The following is a 24,897-nucleotide window of genomic DNA, read 5'->3' on the forward strand; positions in this document are numbered from 1 at the left end:
TACAGGATAATATCTCTTACTAAGCGAATTGTATTGAAATTGTATTGCTTATAGATATTGTCTGTGTGTCTGTGTGCCTTGCCCAGACCAAAACTTTCGAATAGTTCTCACAAACTCTTGGTATTTATAGTCTAAATATCCCCTTGCCATAGTTACTTTTTCACATGTTTTTACTGATAAGCCCCCAGAGGAGCCCCTTAGCAGCTGGGCTACTGAGCTCTTATCAAGGACAATAGATGAGATGATGATATCTTGACACAACTTACTTCATTCTTATATCAAAAACAACAACTTAAGTTTCATCTTTGTCATAAACAAATGCATTAAAATAACTCACTTGTCATAAACAAGTGGATTTGAAATCATATCAAACCAATACACAACAGCAGCATCAGTAGGCTTTTGATTTTCAATTGTAGTTATACTTTACCAGCTATGTAACCTGCCATAGTTCTAGCTTCTTTTAAAAGAAGTAAATACTAAAAAAGAAGAATTCTGCACATTTACCTAGGACTTAAGAAGGCTCAGTGGTATATAAGATAATACTTCATTTAAATGTGGGAAAACATTTAAGAATGGTCCTCTGGAAAAGATTTGTGAAATTGTATTGCTTATAGATATTGTCTGTGTGCCTGCAAAGGCTTATGTTATATATAGATAATAACATTGTTGCTGTCTACCTGTGATCAACACATGACTAAGAGTTCAAAGAATAATTAATTATGGATACATACTCACACTTGTGTGTGTATGTATATGTGTGTGTGTATGTGTGTGTGTATGTATGGAAATTCACCTTTGGTTTGAGAGTTTTAAATGTCATGGCTATTAAATGGCTATTGCATTTAATTAATTGTCTAAACGAATGGGGAAAGCCAAGTGAAGCAGAATTGTTTTTTAAGCCTGAAATTTTTTTAACTTTTTGATAACCGTGTTCCTTTTTTTATTCTTATATGGTATATTAAATGTGCAATTGGTTAATTCAGTGACTAATTTTATATAATTTTCTCAAAAACAGAAAGACTTCTTTTATATATGATTTGATAAAGGGCAGCAGATGGAGGTGGGAAAGGTTTCTTAGAGCCACAAAATCCTAAAGATAAAAGGAAGCCTGGAAATTATCTAGTTCAGAGTTTTTTAACCTTTTTTCTCCTATGGACCCATTTGGGAATCAGGCAAAGCCTACAGACTTATTTTCAAAAAAAATTTTTAAATATATAAGTAAAATACATAGGAGTACAAAGAAAAGTAATTAAATTGAAATCATCAAAATATCTATAAAAAATAAATTGTGATATAATAATACTACCTATTTTTAAATGCGTTAAATAACAAAATCTAGCAACAAGTCATTAGACAACTGTAATTTGAAGTCTTGGTGAACATGAGCAATATTTTGATATCCACAGTAATTTGAAGCAATATGTTCTGCTAATATTACTGTGGTTCGTCACCTAAGCTTATAATGAAAGAAAATAATAAAATTTAATTAGGTTGGTGAATATAAAAATTGTAATTTTTTCCTCCATCCCAGTGAGTGGACCCCTGACTTTTATCCACAGATTCTCTCAAGGGGTCCATCAACTTCAGTTGAAACCCCTGGAAACATCCTCGTTTTGCAGATGAGGAAACTAAGTCCCATAGAGGTGAGATAACTGGAATAAAATCATACAAAAGAGGATTAGGTTAATCCTTGCAGGAGTAACCTCAGATCTTAACTCAGCCTTTTTCTCTGAAGCTTTCATCTAGAAATTGGCAAGTATAGTCTGTTATTTGTCTTTGATTCACGGCATGATCTGGAGCAAATTCTTTGTTCTCATTGTGCCTCAGATTCTACCTATATAAAATGTAGGTGACTTAAAATAAACTTAAGGATAATAATAATGACTTAGATTTATATTGCTCTTTTTCATTTACAATAGTTTTCACTTTCACATGCATTATCCTACTTAATTTTCCCCACCTCATGGATGAGGAAATTAAAACTCTAAGATGTCAAATGTCATGTCTAAGGTCAAACAGCTAGGAAAAGGAAAAACCAATATCAGAAACCATACCACTGGATTCCAAAGGATGTTCCCTTTATCATTTTCATGTCATAAATAAAGCAAAACTCTGAATTCTTCAGTTGAGTGTGTGTTGTGATATCATAAATCTAATTAAACATAAATGAGTTGTCATTGGCTCAGATGAGCCAAATACTTGTATCCTAATTTATCCAGATAAAGTGATAAATGAATGGAATAACAGAAGATAGCTTTTCTAGACCAATTCTCCATTTTTGCTATAAGAAATGAAGAGAAAGAAATAGAACTGAAAAGTCTGAGATTGTAGAGTTGTTGGCTTAATGTTGTTTAAATCAAACCTTTCTTTCCTTCTGTTTCTGGGTAGGCTAAAGAGGCAAGTAATCTGAGTAAATGCCAATAAGGTCCTTTTTCTCCATCTTCTTGAGTTTTATTTTTCTCGGTAAAGGGTATTCGATGAGTTTATTCTTTCAGAGACAGATTACTCTTAAATAAGTTTAATAAAGTAGAAAAATTAAAGTCAAAAGGGCCGTGATGCATCAAAAATCTCTATCATCTCTGTCATTCTAGTGACCTGACTATATGAGATATAGAACACCCTGTTCTCCTAGAAAATAAGGAATCTTCTTAACCTGACCTGAAACCTTTGATATAGAATAACCTTTATTGGACTCCAAATGTCACTATTTGATTAACCTTAAGTAGCATTAATAGTACTGTTTTCCAAATTCTTAAGATCATTCTGTAGGATACGAGATGTTTCATAGCTGTAATCCACATACCTTTCATATTATATCTCTTAATATTAGCAGACCCAAATAAGTAAAAATCATTTTTAAGATAGTATAGGAATGGCTATGATCATACTTATACTATAAAAAATAAATTTTAATCTGAGATTGAATAAAACTATAATTACTACGAAATAAACATTCAGATTTAGCAAATGTTTACTGTGTACAAAGCCATATATTTGACATAGCAGGAGATATAAAGAGAACTAAAGTCATGGTCCTTTCCCTCCAAGAACCTACAGTATCACTGGGGACCCAGATCAATAATTGGAATATGAGTAATTATGATAACTCTTATAGTAGAAGTTCAGATAAGAGGCTTTAAGAATTTAGGTTAACCTAAAACTAGATTGTGGTAATAGTTGTTCAGCCAAAAAGTCATCAAACTGTATACTTAAAATGAGTGAATTTAGGTAGATTGTATCTCAATAAAGCTGTTAAAAGAGTTTAGGGAAAGAAGAAATTATTTCTGATTGAGGAACTTGGGGAATATTTTTTGCAGTTGGTACAATTTAAGCTGGATCTTAAAGGACAAATAGTATTTAGATCAGAAAATAAGCCACAGAGTATTCCAGAGAGAGGAAATAGCTTGTCTAAGGTCAAAAGCTCAAAAATGCAAGAAATATTTTAGAGGAGCTAGATCAGACTTTGTTCCATGCCTTAGATTTTATGGCTTGCATTTCTACCAGTACATGTGGCCATATGGCTATGAAATTTCCAAAAAGTTTTAGTCAATCTCCATTGAAAAACATAACTGTACATGGATTTTTTTTCTTTCTTTGGGTCAAAAACAAGAATTTGCCTCTGTTTTGAGCTGATGAGGAAGTTAACGGTGGGGAGGGTATGTAATTGCAGAGTTATTTCACAACTGTCAGTGGCTCCACTGATCATAATAACTACTTGTTTCCACCTTAATAGCTAAAAATTGCTGATACGTGTGTTATCTCCTTTGAGCCCCATAATAGTCTTTATTTTCCCCATGAGGAAATAGATTAAAGGAGGGCCCAGAGCCTAAAATATTAAAGCATGCTAGAGGGAAGGTCAAGATATTCTGGCCTGCTAAGAAGACGATGAGGGAGAGAAAATAGTAATATAATAAATGATCTTTGAACAATTAAAAATCTGCTAACTAAATTGCATGCCACACATGAATCAAAACTCATCTCATACAAAAAATAAAATAGATAAAGTTAACCACTATCATCAGTAATAGGAAAGCAAAGCTGAAATTTTTCTAATGAGCTGATATGACCCTATTATTGACAGGAAAAGCCCATGTTAAAATAAGTTTTATTGACAGTAAAGTACCTAGGAAACTTAGTGACAATTTCTAAATAGTCTTTTCTGTTGTTTGCTTTTTAAAACGTAAAATGATTAAAATTTAAATTGGGTCTTTCCAAACCATTGCCATAGAATATCTCAGATTACATAAGTAAGCAGATTTACAGAAGCTTAATTTCAAATTTAAAATGTGACTGCTGGCCAGGAAAAGCATGCTAAAAATAGAAAGAGAGGGCTTTCTTAATGTCCATCAAAGAAGATGACTTCTTTTGTTCTTGACTTTGACCCCATCTAACCGACTGCTCAGAATTTTTCAATATGAGCCATATTGTATAGATTTATTCCAAGTATTTACAAGGAAAAAGAATACAAATTAGCCTGGTGAGCAGCAAAATAGAGGCCGTTTTTATGAAACCTGAGTTGTATTAACCTGCTGTGAGATGTAATCTCCATTTTAATATTTATACATCTTTATATTGTTATGAACCTATTGTTAACATGGGTTTTATTTCATTTGTTTCTCTCCTCCTTCACTTCTGTGAAAGGCAGAAGGGAAAGGATGTTTGTTATTCACACATTTGTACCCCACTAACTGCTGTTATACATCTGGCTTCCACTGGAGAGCCCCTGACATCGCAGGGAACGGTGATCAAAATTCCACACACTAGCTTCAAGCTGGGGGCTCGTAGCTACTGCAGCATTGAAGGGGGTCTTTTCCTGGCTTCTTTAAAATAAGCATGGTGATGGGATGGTTTAAGGGAAGAACACCTCTCAAATCACATGATCACTGCTGCGCTTCCGTGTGTCCTGCTTTCTTCATAACAGCTTGGCACTACATTCTTTCCCTATATCTTAGTGGGCTTGTGTGTGTACCAGTGGGCTGGGGGGTTGGGTAGGGGGATTGTCAGTGGTTGGTTATACATTGTGCATGCATCTTTCAATGTTAGAGTGATGTGCCTTCCCTTATGTGTCACAGATTATGGTCACAGATTAAATCTGTGTTCCTGAGAAATTGGGCTGTCTCTCTCTTATTGATGTGAGATCATGTGTTTTGATGTTTACACCCTCGATTGTTCTTCATGTTAATTAAACATAAGTTGAAATGTTTACCCATAAGAGTTAGCTTTTCATGTTGGGCTGAAAAAGTCTTCATTTCTGTGTAGCAATTCATGTTATTATAACCTATGGCTTTCAATTGTACCTCCCATAATGAAGAGCTGACTTTAAACACTGTGCTATTCTTGTTATGACCTAAGCATAAGGTAAGTCACTTCTCTAACTGTATCTAAAGATTGTGATTGTTTGTTATAATTTTTTCAGCTTCGTTTAAAGCATTTCACTTTTTTTCCTTACCATTTATTACGTGCTCTCCCCCCCCTTTTGTTTTCTGTTTCATGGCTTAAGATTTCTTAATGGGCAATGTGATCTTCAGCAAAAATTATATTACACGTGTAAACACATGTTGAAATGAACTAAATGAATTATTTAATGTCTGAAAGCAGTCTTGATTAGTAAATGAATACCTATATTTTCAGTAAGTCTCTTGTGTTTTTAATTTCCTCCTTTGACTTTAATATAATATACTGTTTCTACACATTATTTTAGTTTTGATTCCAGTTGAAAGGGGAATTAATTGTCAACACCATAAAATCAGATGTTAATTGTAGTAAAATAACATAATCCAATAGAATCAAGTAATAGATAATCCTATAACCATACCTTTCTTTTTTAAACCCTGACAAATTTGGTATTAGGCCCAACTCTCTGTTTTATTTTCTTTTTCAGACTTTCCTTTTTTCTCCCCATTGAGTAAAAAGCCAGAGTAAGATAAAGAAAAAAATAACAAACCATAAAACTTGAGCTAGAGCTGTGTTACCTTCTTTATAATCCATATGTGTTTGAACAAGAATAATATTTGTTTCTCAACTTTTTCTTTCAAGTAAATCCCATTGTGAGTTAGGTAAACTCTTAATATTGGGACTTTATAAAATTAAGTAGATATTATAAAGATGACCAGTTTCATGGTGCAAGAGAAAAGGGCATCCACTACATGCATAAATATTTTTTTTAATTTTTTTCCATCATTTTTTTAATATATACACTCAAGATCACGAAAGTAAAGAAGTTCATGTAGTCATTGATTTTAAAAGTAATTTCTCTCAAATCTGGATCAAATAGCCAATGTAATATAAATGAGAAAACATTGGTTATACTGCTGTTGGCAATTTGTGAACCCAGATGAATATTCAGATTTAGGGAATTGAATTGTTTTCATCATCCAAATTTCTCTTCCAAAGCTGTTTGAAATATATAGTTCTAAACTGAGGTGCCACAAAGCAAGACTTGGGTTTCTTTATTAAATTCATGCTATGAATGAATTTTTTGTTAATTTTTTAAGCCACCTAAGGAAGGGAGAGGGTGTTTTTTAATTGTTGTTTTAGTTTGGTTTGGGTTTTTTGGTTAAGCCAGCTAATTCTTCACCACCATTTCCATTTAGACATTATATAAATCTGTTGAAACATTTGATAAGACAATTTGAACTATTCATCTGAACTATTCTGTTCATTGTAAATCTCTTGTTTCTGTCCATACACTAGCTCCACTCTAGATTGGAAGGGCTTAAAGATGAACTCTGGAGGAATAGAGGCTACGACTTAAGAGTAACTATTACTGATCAAAGGAGCTGCTTTCCATTCGCAAACGTTGCTTTGCGCTATGGGTTTGGGCTCCTTCTGTTTCTACATCTTGTTGAAGACTTTCTTGACTTCCATTTGACTTCTTTGAACTCTGTTTTTGTCTTTCAACATTTTCCCCTTTCTTTTCCTCCTCTCTCCCGGAGTTTTCTCTCATCTTTTAGCTTTCTCTTGTGTTCTTTGAATCGCTTTTTAAAACGTAGTTTATCTCTTTATTAAGCTTGTCTATTAATTTGTCTGTTAGTGTTTGTTTCTTTTCTCCTTTGAGGCTGTAGTGGTATAGTTACACTTTCTTCATTCCATGGTATGCCAACTTGCTTGTTTATTCTGCAGCAAGTTCATTAGTCATTCTTACCCTCTTGGTATGAATTTTCATTAAGAAATAGCAGAACATTCTGCATTTATGAATTGTCCCTTGTATAAGCCCATACTTTTCTTTTCTATCGTCTAGATTTACTCCCTCAAACCTCTCTCTCTTTTTCTTTTCCTCTCTCTTGTGTCTTCCTCCCTGTATTGTTTTCTTTAAGTAGTCATTAATTTCTTTCCCATTTGGTCCAGAATTGTCCTTCAATAAAACCTCTGAGTAAAAGAATATAAGAATATTATCTTCCAGATTAGCTTCTTCATTCCAGTGTATTTAAAACTAAGTAAACAATCTGGGCCAAAAGAGAATAATTTTAACATCTGAAATTATTTTTCCTTTTTTTTTCTTTTTTTGGTGTGTGTGTGTGTGTTTTTCTTGTGTGTATGTTTGTGATTTTTTTTATTGTTCTTTCTTTAAACATTAACAATTGTTTTTTTCAGGGAAGGACAACCATAACCCACCCTAAGTTGCAACATTCCTTTCATAAGTTGTTTCATTACAATAGTAGATTGTGTTAAGCGATAGAAATTAATTTGTGTATATATCCATTTGGGGCAAGCTGCTGCGGAGTGGGAAGAGGAGCTGTGGAGTCTAAATACAGTTGCCTTTGAAATTGACGAGTGTTAATGCCATCCAACATGGCTATTGAATTCAGCAGTTTTGTAACATTTAAAAGAATGTTCCACTTTGACTTAAAATATTTGAATAAATAACAAAGGTCATTAGAATCACACATAAATATTGTGTACGAGGATTTCTCTATTGTCCCCTCATTAACATATGTAATTAAAAATGACTACAATGGAATATTTGATTACAACCTTATTACTTGAATTGCATTATTATTCTAGTCAAAAGATATACACAGTGCCTTAAGATTAAGAGTCTGTATTCACAACCGAAAATGTGGTAACTTGAATTTTTTTCCACATGCTAATTTCAAATACATATCAATAAAAATTGCCTTTGGTTTTACCTCTGTCCCATTTACAATACCGTACCCCCAGTTTTTTTCTAGAAGTCAGTTCTTTCTTTAAGGAAAGAATAAATAAAAAATATATGGAACAAGTTTAACATATTTTGACTAACATGTTCTGATACCTGAGATATATAAAGCCTTTGCTTCTAGACCTCAGGAGCTTGCCCATTAAGTATGCATACATATCTGGCTATCTATGTTATAAGCCCTAAATTACTGACTTTATGCTCTCTCTGCAGGTCCAGTCCAGGTGCAGCAGCAAGGAGAACATTCTCAGAGCCAGTGAGTATGTCATCATTTCAGATAGACTACTGAATTAGAGCTTGTGGTTCAACAGGAAGGAGAGCTAAAAATGACATTTTGGTGAACAAATAAAGAAGAGCAACGAGGAAAGTTTACATCAAGAATATGAATATTAGGGGGGCCGGCCCCGTGGCGTAGCAGTTAAGTGTGTGTGCTCTGTTGCTGGCAGCCCGGGTTCAGATCCCAGGCACGCACCGATGCACCGCTTGTCAGGCCACACTGTGGCGGTGTCCCATATAAAGTGGAGGAAGATGGGCACGGATGTTAGCCCAGAGCCAGTCTTCCTCAGCAAAAAGAGGAGGATTGGCAGATGTTAGCTCAGGGCTGATCTTCCTCACAAAAAAAAAAAGAATGTGAATATTAGGGCTTTCACCTTCTAAAAATCTTAGTATTGATATGTTAATCAACATTTCCGTTATTCCAGGTGTTTTTGCAAGCTGAGAGCAGAGCTTGGATAGCAGTCCTAGTTAGGGTGGTAATGAGCTCCTCTGCGGCTCTAAGATGAGAACCCTCTTTAATTACCCCACTGCCAAAAAGTTATTTGAAAACAGACTAATGGGGTCCACTAAAGGAATCTAACTTAAAAAAAAAAAGTGACTCCTAAGAGGGTACGTCATTATCATTTTGTGAATATGAATTCCTGAAAGATTTTATGTTCACAGGCAGCATGTTTTAGAACATAGTGCCCTGAACCAAGTATGAAGAAAGCTTAATTTTATTTTTTTGCTTGATCACTAATAACATTAACTTTGAAGTCATTTAACTTTGTGATTATTCATTTTCCTATCTTATAAAAAGGAACTAAAAATAGCTTTGCCTTACCTATATCCTTAAAATGATGTGACATTGAAGGTTGTGCCTTAAAAGCTTTGGGATCCTAAGAGAAAAGTGCTGAATAAGTGCTAATTATTTTAATATTGTTCTCTGTCGCTTGATGATATCTTCCATATCTTCTTCCTGATCTTTATCAAGAGATACACGTGGACCATACTGAAATGGGTCTATTCACTTAGGCCACTGGGAGTGTTAGTAAATGGGATGATTTATATTTCCAGTAGAATGTCTGTATTATTTAACAATCAAAAAAGTAATTGGAGAACTTCAAATTGGCAAAAATTCATGTTTTATTTTATTTTCTTTAATGTAAATTTTTCCCATGTTGGTGTTGTGAATCTCTTACCTTAGCTTGAAACCCTTGAGTTGAGAGGCAAGCACAGTGCAGCTGTTGGCCCAAGACCTTTATATTATAGTTATATAAAACTAAATGCAAATAGGCATGTTTAATTTGTATACTTTTGTGAGTTTCTATGACATTTGACAAACGTGAATCTGAGGGAGGCTTTTCAATTATAAGAGATATGAAGTCCTATAATCCCTTATGAAGACCTATGGTTGAGAAACCTAAGAGTCAGGGGAGTGATGATTGAATATTCACTAAAATAAAACAATAGAGATAAATGAACTTTAAAAATGACATTTTAGGGGCTGGCGCAGTGGTGTAGCAGTTAAGTGTGCACACTCTGCTGCAGTGGCCGGGGTTCGGATCCCGGTCGCACACCAATGCACCACTTGTCAAGCCATGTTGTGGCGGCGTCCCATATAAAGTGGAAGAAGATGGGCACGAATGTTAGCCCAGCGCCAGTCTTCCTCAGCAAAAAGAGGAGGATTGGTGACAGATGTTATCTCAGGGCTGGTCTTCCTCACAAAAAAAATAAAATAAATAAAAATAAAGATGGTAAATTTAAAAAAATGACATTTTATGGTGATTACTGTATGATTTCCATTTATTATTGATCCTGAAAGTATGATGGATCATTAACAGTGATTATGGTGATTAGGAACAAAAATAATTTCTTTCTGAGAAGAGATTTCCTCGAACCCTTTTTCACCCCTATCATGGATCTTTGTGTTGTTAGGATTGTCTTCTATTTCATTTATGCCCTTACTGGCTTGTTGGCTATTAATCACTTTGGATGGACTTCATTATGGTCCAGGTTTTCTGATCATGTTTTTTTAGGATGAAATAGTCATGTAGGTAGCCCATATAGCCATTTAGAGCCATGTAGAGAGCCCATCCAACATCCTAGCATGATAGTTCTCTGACTTCTGTAAGTTTAAGGTCTTTCCTCTCAACACTCCTTTGTAACTCATACTCATACCCATAGCCACACCCAGGACTCTTTCATCACCATAAGCTGTTCTACCTCAGAACTTCTTAATTTCAACATCTCATTGCTTATTTAGTCTACTTTTGTCTCTCTTTTTTTCTTCCTTTGCCATATGCTACTCTATTGCAGTCATATAGACCCTTAGCAGTTCCCCATTCTCTCAATGCTATGTCCTGCCTCTCTTCCTTTGGACCCTTTCTCCTGCTGCGTAAAATAGCCATTCCCCTTGTTTTCCTCGAAAACTCTTACTTATCCTTCAAGACTCTGTTCAAGTGTGATCTCCTCTGTGACACTTCCTCTGAGTTCCCCCCAGGCAAAGTGACTAATCCTTCTTGTATACCCCTACTGTTTCTTCCACTTTAGTCATTTTTTCATTTATTTACTGAATTAACTATCCTGAAAGAAGACATTTCCAGAATGTAGCCAACATAAAGAAAGTTATAATCAACTTCTTTTTTAGCATATATAAAAATGTGTGTTGGGCCGGCCCCGTGGCTTAGTGGTTAAGTGTGCGTGCTCCACTGCTGGCGGCCCGGGCTCGGATCCCGGGCGCGCACCGACGCACCGCTTCTCCAGCCATGCTGGGGCCGTGTCCCACATACAGCAACTAGAAGGATGTGCAGCTATGATGTACAACTATCTACTGGGGCTTTGGGGGGAAAAAATTAATTAATTAATTAATTAATTTTAAAAAAAATGTGCCAAAGCAAAAGATCGATGGATCCTAGAGAAAGAAGAAGAGTTAGAACTTAATAGAACTTGTCTAGAATTATTCAAGGAAGAGTTAACTGTGGTAACTTTGTCCAAGTAAGCGGTTACTTTCCTTTGGTTCCTCAAAAATATTATCAAAACAACCTGTTGATAATAAAGCTGAGCTTATTATTACAATAGTAAGGGAGAATGCCACTTCCACAAAGTCATAGTCTTGGAGTCAGAGTCTCAGAAAGGGAAGGGCAAACTCAGGATGTTTATGAGATTTTGAAGTTTGATTTAAAGCAGATCTTTTAATGTGGGGGGCTTGATTAGAATTAAATAAGGATCATGATATAATCATTTAGGAATCATGGACACAGCAAGGCAAGGGGTTCTGAGAGTCTTGGTGTATAAACTTTCTATTGATACTGTCTATTTAAGAAGTTTCTAGAATGAGCAATGAAGTTATTTGCAACTTTTATCTTCCAGGGAAAAGTTTTGATAATGAGAGTGGAATAATAATGTTATGCTAATGAAGACAGTAAGCTGTGTAGTTATAGATGATGGTTTCACGTATCAGGGTTCCCCTTATGGAGTCTTCAGCCTGAGCTTCAAGATAGACCATTAACATCTAAGAATGTGATCAACTGATCAATCCAGACCTTCACCCCTATTTAAGGAATCACAATAGTATAGCAACTGTCTAGAGAAGTTGTTTCAACCTTCATAAGTGTCACGTTTTCCGGTATTTGTTGGATGATCATTTTTTGAACCATTTGATGAGATGGTGGCTGTATAGCAGCATTTAGGACTGTGAAGATCACATATCTGAACCCTGCCACACAAATGTGAGAAGGATTATGAACAGAGTTCATAGTCCTTTTCTCAGCCAGTAGCCAAGAGTGTCTCAAATTAAGCCAAGAACAACTATATGCCAGCAAACTGGATAACCTAGAGGAAATGGGAAAATTCTTAAAAACGTACAACCTACCAAGACTGAATCAGGAAGAAATAGAAAATCTGAACGGACCAATTACTAGTAAGCAGATAGAATCAGTAATCAAAAATCTCCCAATGAAGAAAAGCCAGGACCAGATGGCTTCATGGGTGAATTTTACCAAACATTTAAAGAAGAATTAATGCCAGTCCTTCTCAAACTCTTCCAAAAAATTGAAGAAGAGGGAACACTCCGAAACTCACTTTACGAGGACAGCATTACCCTGATACCCAAGCCAGAAAAGGACACTACAAGAAAAGAAAACTACAGGCCAATATCCTTGATGAATATAGATGCAAAAATTCTCAAAAAAATACTAGCAAACTGAATTCACCAGCACATTAAAGGGATCATTTACCATGATCAAGTGGAATTTATTCCTGGGATGCAAAGATGGTTCAATATATGCAAATAAATAAATGTGATACATCACATTAATAGAATGAAAGAAAAAATAATATGATCATCTCAATAGACAGAAAAAGCATTTGACAAAATTCAACATCAATTCACGATAAAAACTCGTAACAAATTGGTTATAGAAGGAACAAACCTCAAAATAATAAAGGCCATATATGACAAGCCCACAGCTAGTATCATACTCAATGGTGAAAGATTGAGAGCTTTTCCCCTAAGTTCAGGAACAAGACTAGGGTGCCCACTGTTGCCAATCCTTTTCAACATATTACTGGAAGTCCTAGCCAGAGCAATCAAGCAAGAAAAAGAAATAAAAGGCATAAGAATTGGAAAGGAAGAAGTAAAATTTTCTCTGTTTGCAGATGATGTGATTTTATATAGAGAAAATCCTAAAGACTCCACCAAAAAAAACTCTTAGAACTAATCAACAAATTCAGTAAAGTTGCAGGATACAAAATCAACATACAAAAATCAGTTGCATTTCTCTGCACTAAAAATGAATTATCTGAGGAAAAAAATACAGAAAATTGTCTCATTTACAATAGCATCAAAAACAATAAAATACTTAGGAATAAATTTAACCAAGGAGGTAAAATATGCCTATACTGAAAACTACAAGACATTGATAAAAGAAATTGAAGAAGACACAAATAAATGGAAAAGTATCCCATGTTCATGGATTAGAAGAATTAATATTGTTAAAATGTCCATACTACCCAAAGCCATCTATAGATTCAGTACAATCCCTATCAAGATTCCAAAGGCATTTTTTACAGAAGTAGAAAACAAAATCCTAAAATTTATATGAATCCACAAAAGACTGTAAATAGCCAAAGCTATCATGAGAAAGAAGAACAAAGCAGGATGCACCACACTTCCTGATTTCAACCTATACTATAAAGCTATAGTAAACATTATGGTACTGGCATAAAAACAGACACATAGACCAAAGGAATAAAACCAAGAGCCCAGAAATAAAGCCATGCATATACAGTCAACTACTGTTTGACAGGGAGCCAAGAATACTCACTGGAGAAAAGACAGTCTCTTCAATAAATGGTGCTGGGAAAATTGGATATTCACATGTAAAAGAATAAAACTAGACACTTATTTTATACCACTCACAAAAATTAACTCTATGGATTAAAGACTTAAACGTAAGACTGCAAACCATAAAATCCCTAGGAGAAAACATAGGAAAAACCTCCTTTACATGGGTCTTGCCAATGATTTTTTGGGTATGACGCCTAAGGGACAAGAACAAAAATCAAAAACAAGTGGGACTACATCAAACTAAAAATCTTCTGCACAGTAAAGGAAACTCTCAAGAAAATGAAAATACAATCTATAGACTGGGAAAAAAATCTTTGCAAATCATATGTCTGGTAAGGGGTTAATATCCAGAATATATAAAGAATTCATACAACTCCATAGCGGAAAAGCAAATAATCCAATTTAAAAATGGGCAAAGGACCTAAATAGACATTTTTTCAAAGAAGATATATGAAGGGCCAACAGGTACATGAAAAGGCTCTGAATATCATTAATCATAAGGGAAATGCATATCAAAACCACAATGAAATATCATCTCACACCTGTTAAAATGGCTATCATCAAAAAGACAAAAGGTAACAAATGCTGGTGAGGATGTGGAAAAAAGGAGACCCTTATGCACTGTTGGTGGGATTGTAAATTGGTGTAGCTGCTGTGGAAAACAGTATAGAGGTTCCTCAAAAAATTAAAAATAGAACTACCATATGATCCTGCAATTCTACTTCTGAGAATATATCCTAAGGAAACGAAAACACTGTGTTGAAGAGGTTTCTGCACTTTCATGTTCATAGCAGCATTATTTAGAATAGCCAAGACATAGAAAGAACCTAACTGTCCACTGACGTATGAATGGATAAAGAAGTTGTGATATACAATACAATGGAATATTACCCAGCCATAAAAAAGAAGGAAATCCTGCCGTTTGCAACAACATGGAAGGACCTTGAGGGCATTATGTTAAGTGAAATAAGTCAGACAGAGAAAGGTAAATGCTGTATGATCTCACTTATATGTAGAATCAAAAAATAAATAAATAAACTTATAGAAAAAGAGATCAGATTTGTGGTTACCAGAGGCAGGGGTGTGGGGTGGGGGAATTGGATGAAGGTAGTCAAAAGGTATAAACTTCCAGGTATAAAATAAATAAGTACTGGAGTTGTAATGTACAACATGATGACTGTAGTTAACACTGCTGTATGGTATATTTGAAAGTTAAGAGAATAGATCCTGAGAGTACTCGTCACAAGGAAAAAAGATTTTTTTTGTATCTATATGAGATGGTGGATGTTAACTTACTGTAGTAATTATTTCACAATATATGAAAGTACAGTTATTATGCTGTACACCTTAAACTTAACCAGTGCTGTATGTCAATTATATCTCAATAAAACTGAGGAAAAAATGAAAACAAAATTAAGCCAGGAGAATAGATCTCATCCTCAATCTGAGGAGCCTTCAGAACAGGATGTATGGTTATTAGCCAAATTACCTAATTTTTTTATTTTTTTGTTTGCTTCCTGGATCTTTTTAGTAATATCAGTCATCTCAGAGAAGTCTACAGGCATGTAAAAGCAATATTCTTACCCAAAAGCAGCTCAGGTTATTCCTTGAGAGGCTAACATTATACCTAAAGTAGTTGAGTCACTGCCATTGTAATTTCATTAAACTTTCAAGTGAGGAGTTGTTTATTCTTGGTGGCATTATCTAACTCGCCTCCTGGTCTCTGAATCATAGCATGTAGCACCCTCCCTACTTTCTGGGCCTCTTGTAAAGCTTGAAGTAAAGAGGTTTGATAAAAGAAGAAAGAAATCCAGAATTTCCCTTGAGTAATCAGCATTTTGATTTTTAAATCAAGGCCCAATTTTCCTACTTTTTAAAAAATTATCTATCTTTCTTTCTTAGAAAAGAAATTGATGGGCTAAAATGGACTCTGGGTGATGTTGGGGACTCTACTGAAGGCAGGCATCAGTTTACCAAGATAATAAGTTCCTGTCCAGTTTGCAGGTAGTAACCAGCAGGCTTTTGTGCCACAAATCCAATGCCAGTCATTGGGAGACACCCAATGATCTATTGTTTTTTGGGGGTTTTTTTTGTGAGGAAGATTAGCCCTGAGGCAACATCCGATGCCAATGCCAATCTTCCTCTTTTCCTGAGGAAGACCAGCCCTGGGCTAACATCTGTGCCCATCTTCCTCTACTCTATATGGGATGCCGCCACAGGCTGGCCTGACAAGCAGTGCGTCAGTGTGCACCCGAGAACCGACCTGCAAACCCCAGGCCAAACCTCCGCCAAAGCGGAGCACACAAACTTAACCACTATGCCACCAGGCCAGCCCCCCAGTGATCTATTTTTGACCAAAATACCCCTATGTGCTTATCACATATGTTATAACATTTGGAGCCACTCGTCAAAACTAATTCGGTGCAAAAGAATAAAATTTAAAGTATTGAGATCACTTGTAGCTCCAAAACAAAAGAGAAATAGTGTATCTTACTTTTAAGATGTATAAAACTGAGACAACCTCCAAATAATACATCACCGTTTCCTGGTTCTCTTACAAGTTCTATTTCTGTTAAAGTTTGGTTACAAAATATAATTCCCACCAAAAAGAAATCCCTGAGTATTATTTTGCGGAGACAAGAACCTTCTCTTCTAAGTATGACCTAAGAGGGGGGTTTAAAATTATCATCTCTGGCCTGCTATGTAGTTTGTCATCAGAAAAGTCACCTAATAGCTGAGTCCAGTTACCCAGGAAACCAGTGGATTCGTTACAAGGAAGTAGAACCAAATGAATCTGGGTGGCTACCAAAGAAAAATGTGTGCAAAACCAGTTTGGTTGTATGCCTTAGCTAGTTCACAAGTAAATAATAGCCAAGTATTAGACATACACCAATGAATGATTAAAGATGCAAAGAGCGATATTAGGCATTAGGCAATATAGGGGCCAGCCCCATGGTGTAGCGGTTAAGTGTGCACGCTCCACTGCTGGCTACCGGGGTTCGGATCCCAGGCGTGCACTGATGCACCGCTTGTCAGGCCATGCTGTGGCGGCATCCCGTATAAAGTAGAGGAAGATGGGCATGGATGTCATGCCAGGGCCAGTCTTCCTCAGCAAAAAGAGGAGGATTGGCATGGATGTTAGCTCAGGGCTGATCTTCCTCACAAAAAATAAAAATAAAAAAAATAAGGCAATATAGATAACATAGTTAAAAGAAGGCTTAAACCAGAGGGAAAAAGGGAAGAAAATAACAACAAAAATAAACAAAAGAGTGCAGATTAAGGTGTAGCAATCAGCCATCTTGTTCTATGGATCTTGGGTAGAAACTCTCTGTATCTCATGTGGTCAAAGGTTTTAAGTAGAAGATGTCTCTTTCAGAGAACTGTCTGCTTCTAGAGGATTCCTAGAAACTCCTCACCTTAAGATCTTCCATAAATTCAGGAATAGATTATGCCTCTTTGAGAGACATGAATCCCAGGATCAAACCTTTGGAGTTATCCTGCTGTGCTAATTGTTAACAGTACTTGATAAGGTCCTTTCCAGTGGGGTTCCAGAGCTATCTTTCTCTGATGACTCTTCCAAAAGATCATGTCTTTGGGTTTTAGGTCAGGCACAGGTTGTTTAGAAGGGTGTTGAGGAAAGGCTGCTCATACCTTATAAGACTTGGTGTATAGCATGAATAATCCCTTGAAATATTTAGCCATATCTGCTTGCAATAGTGTGGAATTTAGAATCAAAGGTGATATTCCTAGATGTATGGACTGGCCAATTAATAATTCATGTGATAGAGTTGATGAACCCCAGAACGATTTGATCTCATTGGCATTAAAGACAATACCTTAGGCCATGGAAGTTCAAGAGTCTCTAAAAGTTTAGCAATTTGATTTTCAGAACTATTTTTTTCTCTCTACCTTTCCTAAAGATTGGGAGTGAAGTTTCTTAGTAAGTGGCAGGGCTTTATAAAACTCTTTAGTAATGGGCCCAGTAAAATGGATACCCCCATCACTAGAGAGGGGTCAGAATTCCCTGAGTTGGGAACACAAAATCAAGAAAATTTTGCTACTTTTAGAGTTGTAACTCTGTGTCAAGGAAAGGCTTCAAACCATCCCAAGTGGAAGCAAACAATAACCAAGACATATTCAAAACCCACTGCAGAGAGTAGTTTTATGAAAACCAGTTGGAGGTGGGCCCTGAGGTTTGAGCTCTTGTCCATGTCCTACCTTTATAGTTTGACCAGGATTATGTTGGTGACTGATGAAATACAGTAAAGTTTTCCCATCAATGTTAATTAGGTACAGTGGCAAATTTTTTCCTCCACTGATAGGTAATTTCATGTAAAATTTTTACAAGATTCCACTTGAGGTCCTTCAGTTCTACTAAATAGCCAACAGTGCAGTTTACATCCAGATTTCTCCCAGTACCTCTTTTCTGACTCTGGAGCTGATCACTGGCGTTCTATAATAGAGGCTTTGAACTCTATTTGCTTTTAAGCCAGAGAGTTGGTCCCTTGGGATATTATAAGGGCTATAATCTTAGTGAGGGCTGTCTGTCTGGCATGATGATCAGTCAAGGCATTTCCTTTAGCCTCCATAGGATCTCCTTTTGTCTGAGCTCCTATTTTTGTAAGAGTCACTTTATCAGGAAGCATTAGAGCACTTAAAAGTTATGTAAATTGCTAACCATTCTTAATTGGGATTCCTGCTGAGGTGAAAAACCCCTCCTTGTTTCCAAAGCATTTCAAAATCATGGAATAAGCCAAAAGCATAGCTACTATCTGTGCATATATTAACCCTGTTATATCTCTAGCTAACTGAAACCTCTGGTGTGCTCACAGAGTTCTGCCATCTGGGCAGATTTGCCTCTGGCCAAGGATCATATTCTAGGGATGAAGTTTTATGATAATTAGATAGGAAGTTATTGAAGAGCTAATTTTAACTCACAAAAGGCCTGGTCTTGTTTGGTGCCCAGGAAAGAGGTTCAGTTTCTAAGGACTTGGTTAAGTCTTATATTGTCATGGCAATTTTCAGAAAAGTTGAGAACCATTGTTTGCAATAGTAAGTGAGACTCAGGAACCCTTTAATTATTTTTAGTTGCTGGCATGGGAAAGCTTTTTAAAGTTCATACTCTGTCAGGAGTAAGAGATTTACTTCCTTGAGATAAATGATATTCTAGGTAATGAACTTGACTTAGATAAAACTGTAACTTCTCTTTGGAAACCTTTTTGAGTTAAAACAATAAGTAGATAGATGGAGTCGGTCTTAGAGCTCACTCCTTGTTTAGGACACAACAAAAAGTTATCCACATATTGAATAAGAGTAGAATCACAGGGAAATATAAAGTCCTTCAGCTCCTGGTTGAGGACTTTTGAAAAGTAGGAAAGTATTTCAATAAACTCCTGGAACATAACAGTCCAGGTGTATTATTGATTTTCTCAGGAGAAGGCAAACAAATATTGACTATTTTGACCTAAAGAGTCATTAAAGAAAACAGAACATAACTCTACACTGTCAAATATACAGCCTCAAGAGGCACTACAGACAAAATAGGTTTGGGGATTGGCACTACATGGAAGTGGGAAATGACTATTCTATTATGGACCTGATGTGCTGAACAAATCCGTATCCCTGCTCATTGGGCTTTTTGATTGGAAGAATAGAAGTGTTACAAGAACTAGTACAACATACGTGGAATCATTTCTCTATTTACCTTCACCTGTTAGTTTTAGTGCTTCTTAGCTTCTGGTTCAAGAGAGTATTTTGCACTTTAGGGTAGAGATTTAGATGGCTTGATTTGAATCTTAATGGTTTCAGCTCCAGTAATCCTCCCTATATTCATTGACTTTTTGCCCACAAAATGAGAAAGGTCTGGCATCTCCATAAGATCTTCAATTTGGGGTTGATTTATACACAAAGATGCCAGTAAATCAATATCTAAATTAGCTGTAATCTCATTACATAGAGTCCTCAGGGATTTCAAGGAAGAGACCATCAAGGGAATATTTAATCTAGCAATTCCATTTATACAAAGTATACCCTGCCTATCAAGTTAGCAGGTGTGATATCACAGAGGAGGAAAGAACATTCCTCTGTTAAATGTGCAACGGTGACAGTTATGAATAACATGGAACTATCAGAAGATTATTAGGGATACCCACCAATGAGTAGTTTTTTACTACAAGGGAGAGATTGTGTAACAGTGGTAGAGTTTAAGGCTGATATTGTATGCCTATATCAATAAAAAAATTTTTGCAAGGTTGTCCTTTAATTTTTAGAGAAATTTCACCCTGGGAATTTAAGGGTAAAACAAAAAATTGAGCACTTGATTCCCCCTTGGAACACCTTCACTAACTCACTTCATTTTTCTTCCTTTAGCTTCTTAGCTAAGACAAGATTTTTTTTTCAATATCCTTTTTATATATACGATCTAAAAGTATCTTTTTCAAGAGATCCCCCCTTTCGAAATTTACTGACCCTGATAGGAACATCTAGTTGTTTTATCTGTAAGGCCATCAATTTTTTTCTGAGTTTATTTTATTTTTGTTCTAATACTCAAAATATTCAGCCAGGTGCTGGAGGAATGATAATGGTATTATTTCCCATATTAGTTTTTGCTTGCATACTAAATCCCCTGTTTAGCTAAAGACTGTTTACAAAAAGCTAGAGGAGAATTAGGAGTCAGATCTACTTTAAGATCCACTCCTGAGTGCCATCCAGAGGTGTTAAAGAGCCTATCCCTGAAGTCACCAATGTTCTCACCCTTTCTTTGCTTGTAAGACTGAATCAGAGCCCAGTCCACTTTCCCAGGAAAGACTTTAGGAATAGCCTCCGAGCTGACCAACTTCTATAGCTTTTCTAAACCCCTCTGGTTTCCTATGCAATTCAGGTTCTTCTAAGTAACTCGCAAGTTCTTCCCATTCTGCCTTTCCCATGGAATTTTTTGCATCTCAAGCTTCCGCTAACATATGAACTAACTGTTATAGATCTGGAAGCCCTGGATTGTATGTTTTTCAAATTATTCTAAATTTCTCTGCAAATTTCACTGTATCCTTTCTAGGCTTTGGAAAGTCATTGATGACTCTCAGCTCAAAGGAAGAACAGGGCTTCAAAACAACCATTAGTGGCTTTTTTCTGTTCTGTAGGAAGTTTAAGAGAGAACTAAGCTTTGGAAGTTTCTGGCCAGCCAAAAGGGAAGGGGAGTGGAGCAGAGGGAGAGATGGGGCAGAGGGACATGGAGAAGTATAGGATGGAGAAAGAGAAATAGTAAGATAAAATCCACTAGGTTCAAGATGTGGTTTTGGAAGATGTAAAAGAGGCATTATTTTAAGTTTTTCACATTTTTATTTTGCTTTGGCCAAAGAATTTGTTGAAGCAATTTTTGAAATTCTTTTGGATATTTCCTCATACCAATCAAAAAATTCAGTCCATTAGATGTTTGGAATTTTGTTCCTTTTTTGTTCTACAGCACCTCTCAAACAATTTTGTTCATATCAAAAGTTCCCCAAAGTGGCCACCATAATTCTACATTATCATTGGTGAAATTGAAGATAAGTGCACAAATTTGGATTATAGCATAAATACACATAAGAAGTAGGAATCTGTCCTGGAAGGGGCATAGATTTAGGTTTAGACAAAGACAAACTTGAGGACCTATGAATAGTCCATCCAAAGTGTTGCTTGGGCACCTCATGCATCAGGCTCCCCTCCGAATGGCTGGACGAACTACAAACTGACGTATTTGTAGTTTCACTCTCTTCTTCCATCTGGAGTATATCTGTATTCCTATCCTCTAAAGTACTAATTCTTTCCTCCATATTGTCAGCTCTGTTCTTTAAAGATTCCAGATTCTCCTTTATCTCCTCCATTGTGTTCTTCATCTCCATCAGCCCTGATAGGTTTTTCTTTATGATTTCAATCTCTTTTGTGAAGAAACTCCTAATCTCATTTAATTGTTTGTCTGTGTTGTCTCGTATTTCGTTGAGTGTTTTTATGATAGCTATTTTGAAATCTCTGTCATTTAGTTTATGGATTTCTGTGTCTTCGGGGTTGATTTCTGGGTGCTTGTCATTTTGTTTCTGGTCTGGTGATTTCATATATTTTTGCATTGTGGTTCCTGTGTTGGTTTTGATTTTCCTCATCCTGGAAGTCTCTGGTTGCAATTTCCACCTGCCGCCACTGTGTGGTGGTAAAGGGCTGTGTAGTCTAAGCCCCCTGCGCTCTGCCCCAGTTTTTCTGCTGCGATCCGCAGTTTTGTTTTGTTTTGTTTTGTTTCTTTTCCCCACTGCGATCCACGGGTCCAGTCCAGTTTATTCAGGTCTGCCTCGGACCGCTAGATCTGGTCGAGCTGCAGACTCTGGGTTGTGGGGAGGGGGGAGCTCTCCCTTTTGCCCTCTGGGTCCCTGACGTGGGAGGCTTCTCGTTTGCCCCTCTTTATCCGCTCTCTGGGTTGCTCAGATGTTGATGGTAGCCCTGTGGCTCCTCTGAGCCCTCTGTGCGGGAGTTTCCCACTGGCTGAGAGCGCCCGAAGAGCTACAGTTTCCCGCCGAGGGCCGCCCCTCCCCCCTCTCTGGGAGCCGCGCGGACCGGATCGCTGATCTGATGGGGAGGGAGCGGAGTTCTCCTTACCTCTCCCCACTTCCTCCGGGGGCCCAGCACGTTCCGCTCTCAGATGTGCGGCAGTGTGGATCCCTCCGCTCCAGCTTTTGACTGTCTGGGATTCCGTTGTTGGTCTGTGGCTGTTACTTTTGTTGTATTTTGTGGGGGAAGAATTCACGGGAAAGCTCACTCCGCCATGATGCTGACGTCACTCTCCGTATTTGTAGTTTCAGAGCGTGGAAAGGTTGAAGAGGAGCTCCCCCGTAGTCCTCTCTCACCAACAAGGGAAGTTCTCAGAGGTTGATGAGTGCAGGGCAAAGTTTATCCAAGGGCACCACTTTGAGAGGAAACCTGAACCTCTCAATTCCCAGGGCCAGTTTTCGAAATAGATTTATTGGGGCCTATGCCCATCTTTTTCCGTATGAATTTTCCCCTTATAGAGGTATAGCAAAAAAAATGACAAGGATAGACAGAAACAGATAGTAATGTTGTTAGTAATAAGATACATTTCCACCAAGGATAAAAGCTTTTTCAAACTTGATCCGATTATCAAAGGAGTCCTAAAAAAGATTTTTTACTCCTAAGAGATAAAATAAACTTAACAGTTGGGGAGCTCAAAAAAAAGAAATCAGAGTTCAATCTAATGCAAGACTGTAGTGGTTAGAGACACTCCCATTCCCCAAAGCAGGAGCCTTAAGGGGCCTCAGAGGAGCTTGCTTTTATCAAGGGTCTTGGGCTTTGGTGGGAAGGAGGTTAGTTTTGACCGGGTCTCCCTGTGGCCTCTAAGATTGTCGAATGCTGGTTCCCCACAAGTAAGAGATTACCGTAGTAAAGGAGAGCACTACCTTAACAGAGTCTTGGTAGCATTCAGTGTGGGTTCAGCATTGAGATATTTATGATATTTTGAAGCTAGGTTGAGGCTTTCATTGTGGCAATTTGATTAGAATTGGGTAAAGATTATGATATGATGATTTAGGATTGGTGGACATAGCAAGACGAAGATTGTGGGGGGGGGGCATGGTTTTATTTTTTAAATTTTTGGCCTTTCTACTCTGCAGAATAAGATTTGCATGTAAGCAAAATTATTTAAAACCTGAGCAAAGTTCAAGTTGAGCAAAACAGCCAGTGCTAACTCCAGGAAATCCTGCTGGGATCCCCAAGAATAAAGACAGCTTGTTAAAGTTGTGATTTGAATGTATTGATTTTTTGGTGTATTAGCTCGTTTAGCTACAATTTCAGGTGTCAGTCAGCATGAGTACCCAGGAGATAGGCAAGGCTTGTGTTAACAACAACAGTGTAACCAACTAGGTAGAGATAAGGAGCTGTATTTTTCAGAGAAGCAAGTCATTCTAAATCTTAAATGACTAAAGCAGTTCATTTCATTTCATTCATACTCAAATTCCACTGGAGTCAGAGAGGAAGTGTCATCTATTCCAAGAATGAAGTCTTCAGGTAATGTTTCAGGTGCTACCTAAACTTACTGGCATAGAAATACAGGGTCCATAATTTCTCTAATTGATAGGTTTCTCTGGTTTCTGGAGCATCAAATGAATCACCGTGGCTGCCAAAGTCCACACAGAGCCAGTCATCAGTGTCCTTCCTTTTGATCTTTTATTTTAATTGAGGTGAAATTCACATAATATAAAATTAATCATTTTAAAGTGAACAATTTAGTGGTATTTATTAAATTTATGATGTTGTGCAACTACCACCTCTGTCTAGTTCCAAAACATTTTCATCACCCCAAAAGGAAATAACATACCCATTAAGCAGGTACTGTCCATTCCGCACTGCGCTCAGCCCCTGGCAACCACCAATCTGCTTTCTGTCTCTAAGGATTTGCCTATTCTGGGTGTTTTATATAAATGAAATCACACAATTCCATTTGAATGTAATACGTGATGATTTTTGTCTAACTTCTTTTACTTAATGTTTTCAGGGTTCATCCATGTTGTATAGCATGTATCCATATTTCATTCCTTGTTATGACTGCATAATATTCCATTGTATATTTATACCACATTTTGTTTATACATTGGTCAGTTGATGGACATTTGGGTGTTTCCACCTTTTGGCTATTGTGAATAGTGCTGCTTTGAACACACCTATACATGTATTTGTTTGAGTACTTGTTTTCAGTTCTTTTGAGTGTATACCTTGGAAGTGGAATTGCTGGGTCATATGGTAATTCTATGTTTAACTTTCTGAGGAACCGCCAAACTATTTCCCACAATGGCTGAAATACTCTACGTTTTCAACAGCAGTGTACAAGGATTCCAATTTCTCCACATCCTTGTCAAAATTTGTTACTTTCCTTTTTTTTTTTCATTACAGCCATTCTAGTAGGAATGAAGTGGTGTTTCATTGTGGTTTTGATTTGCATTTCCCTAATCAGTAATCATATGGAGCATCTTTTTATGTGTTTGTTAGCCATTTGTATATCTTCTTTGGAGAAATATCTGTTCAAATCCTTTGCCCAATTTTTAATTGGGTGGTTTGTCTTTTTGTTGTTGATTATAGGAGTTATTTATATATTATGGGT

The 24,897-nt window shown here is 36.6% G+C and overlaps 1 protein-coding gene across 8 annotated transcripts in view; it reads left to right on the plus strand.

Moving 5' to 3' along the window:
* Positions 1–24,897, plus strand: part of GPHN (gephyrin) — a 648,078-nt gene that overhangs the window by 464,015 nt on the left and 159,166 nt on the right. For all 8 annotated transcript variants that reach the window (XM_058567151.1, XM_058567147.1, XM_058567152.1 and 5 more), the window contains one exon: positions 8,375–8,417. In XM_058567151.1, coding sequence (XP_058423134.1) covers positions 8,375–8,417 — 43 coding nt within the window. The remainder of the gene's footprint in view (positions 1–8,374; positions 8,418–24,897) is intronic.

The sequence above is a fragment of the Diceros bicornis genome, chromosome 24 (assembly GCF_020826845.1).
Source record: "Diceros bicornis minor isolate mBicDic1 chromosome 24, mDicBic1.mat.cur, whole genome shotgun sequence".
Taxonomy (NCBI): Eukaryota; Metazoa; Chordata; class Mammalia; order Perissodactyla; family Rhinocerotidae; genus Diceros; species Diceros bicornis.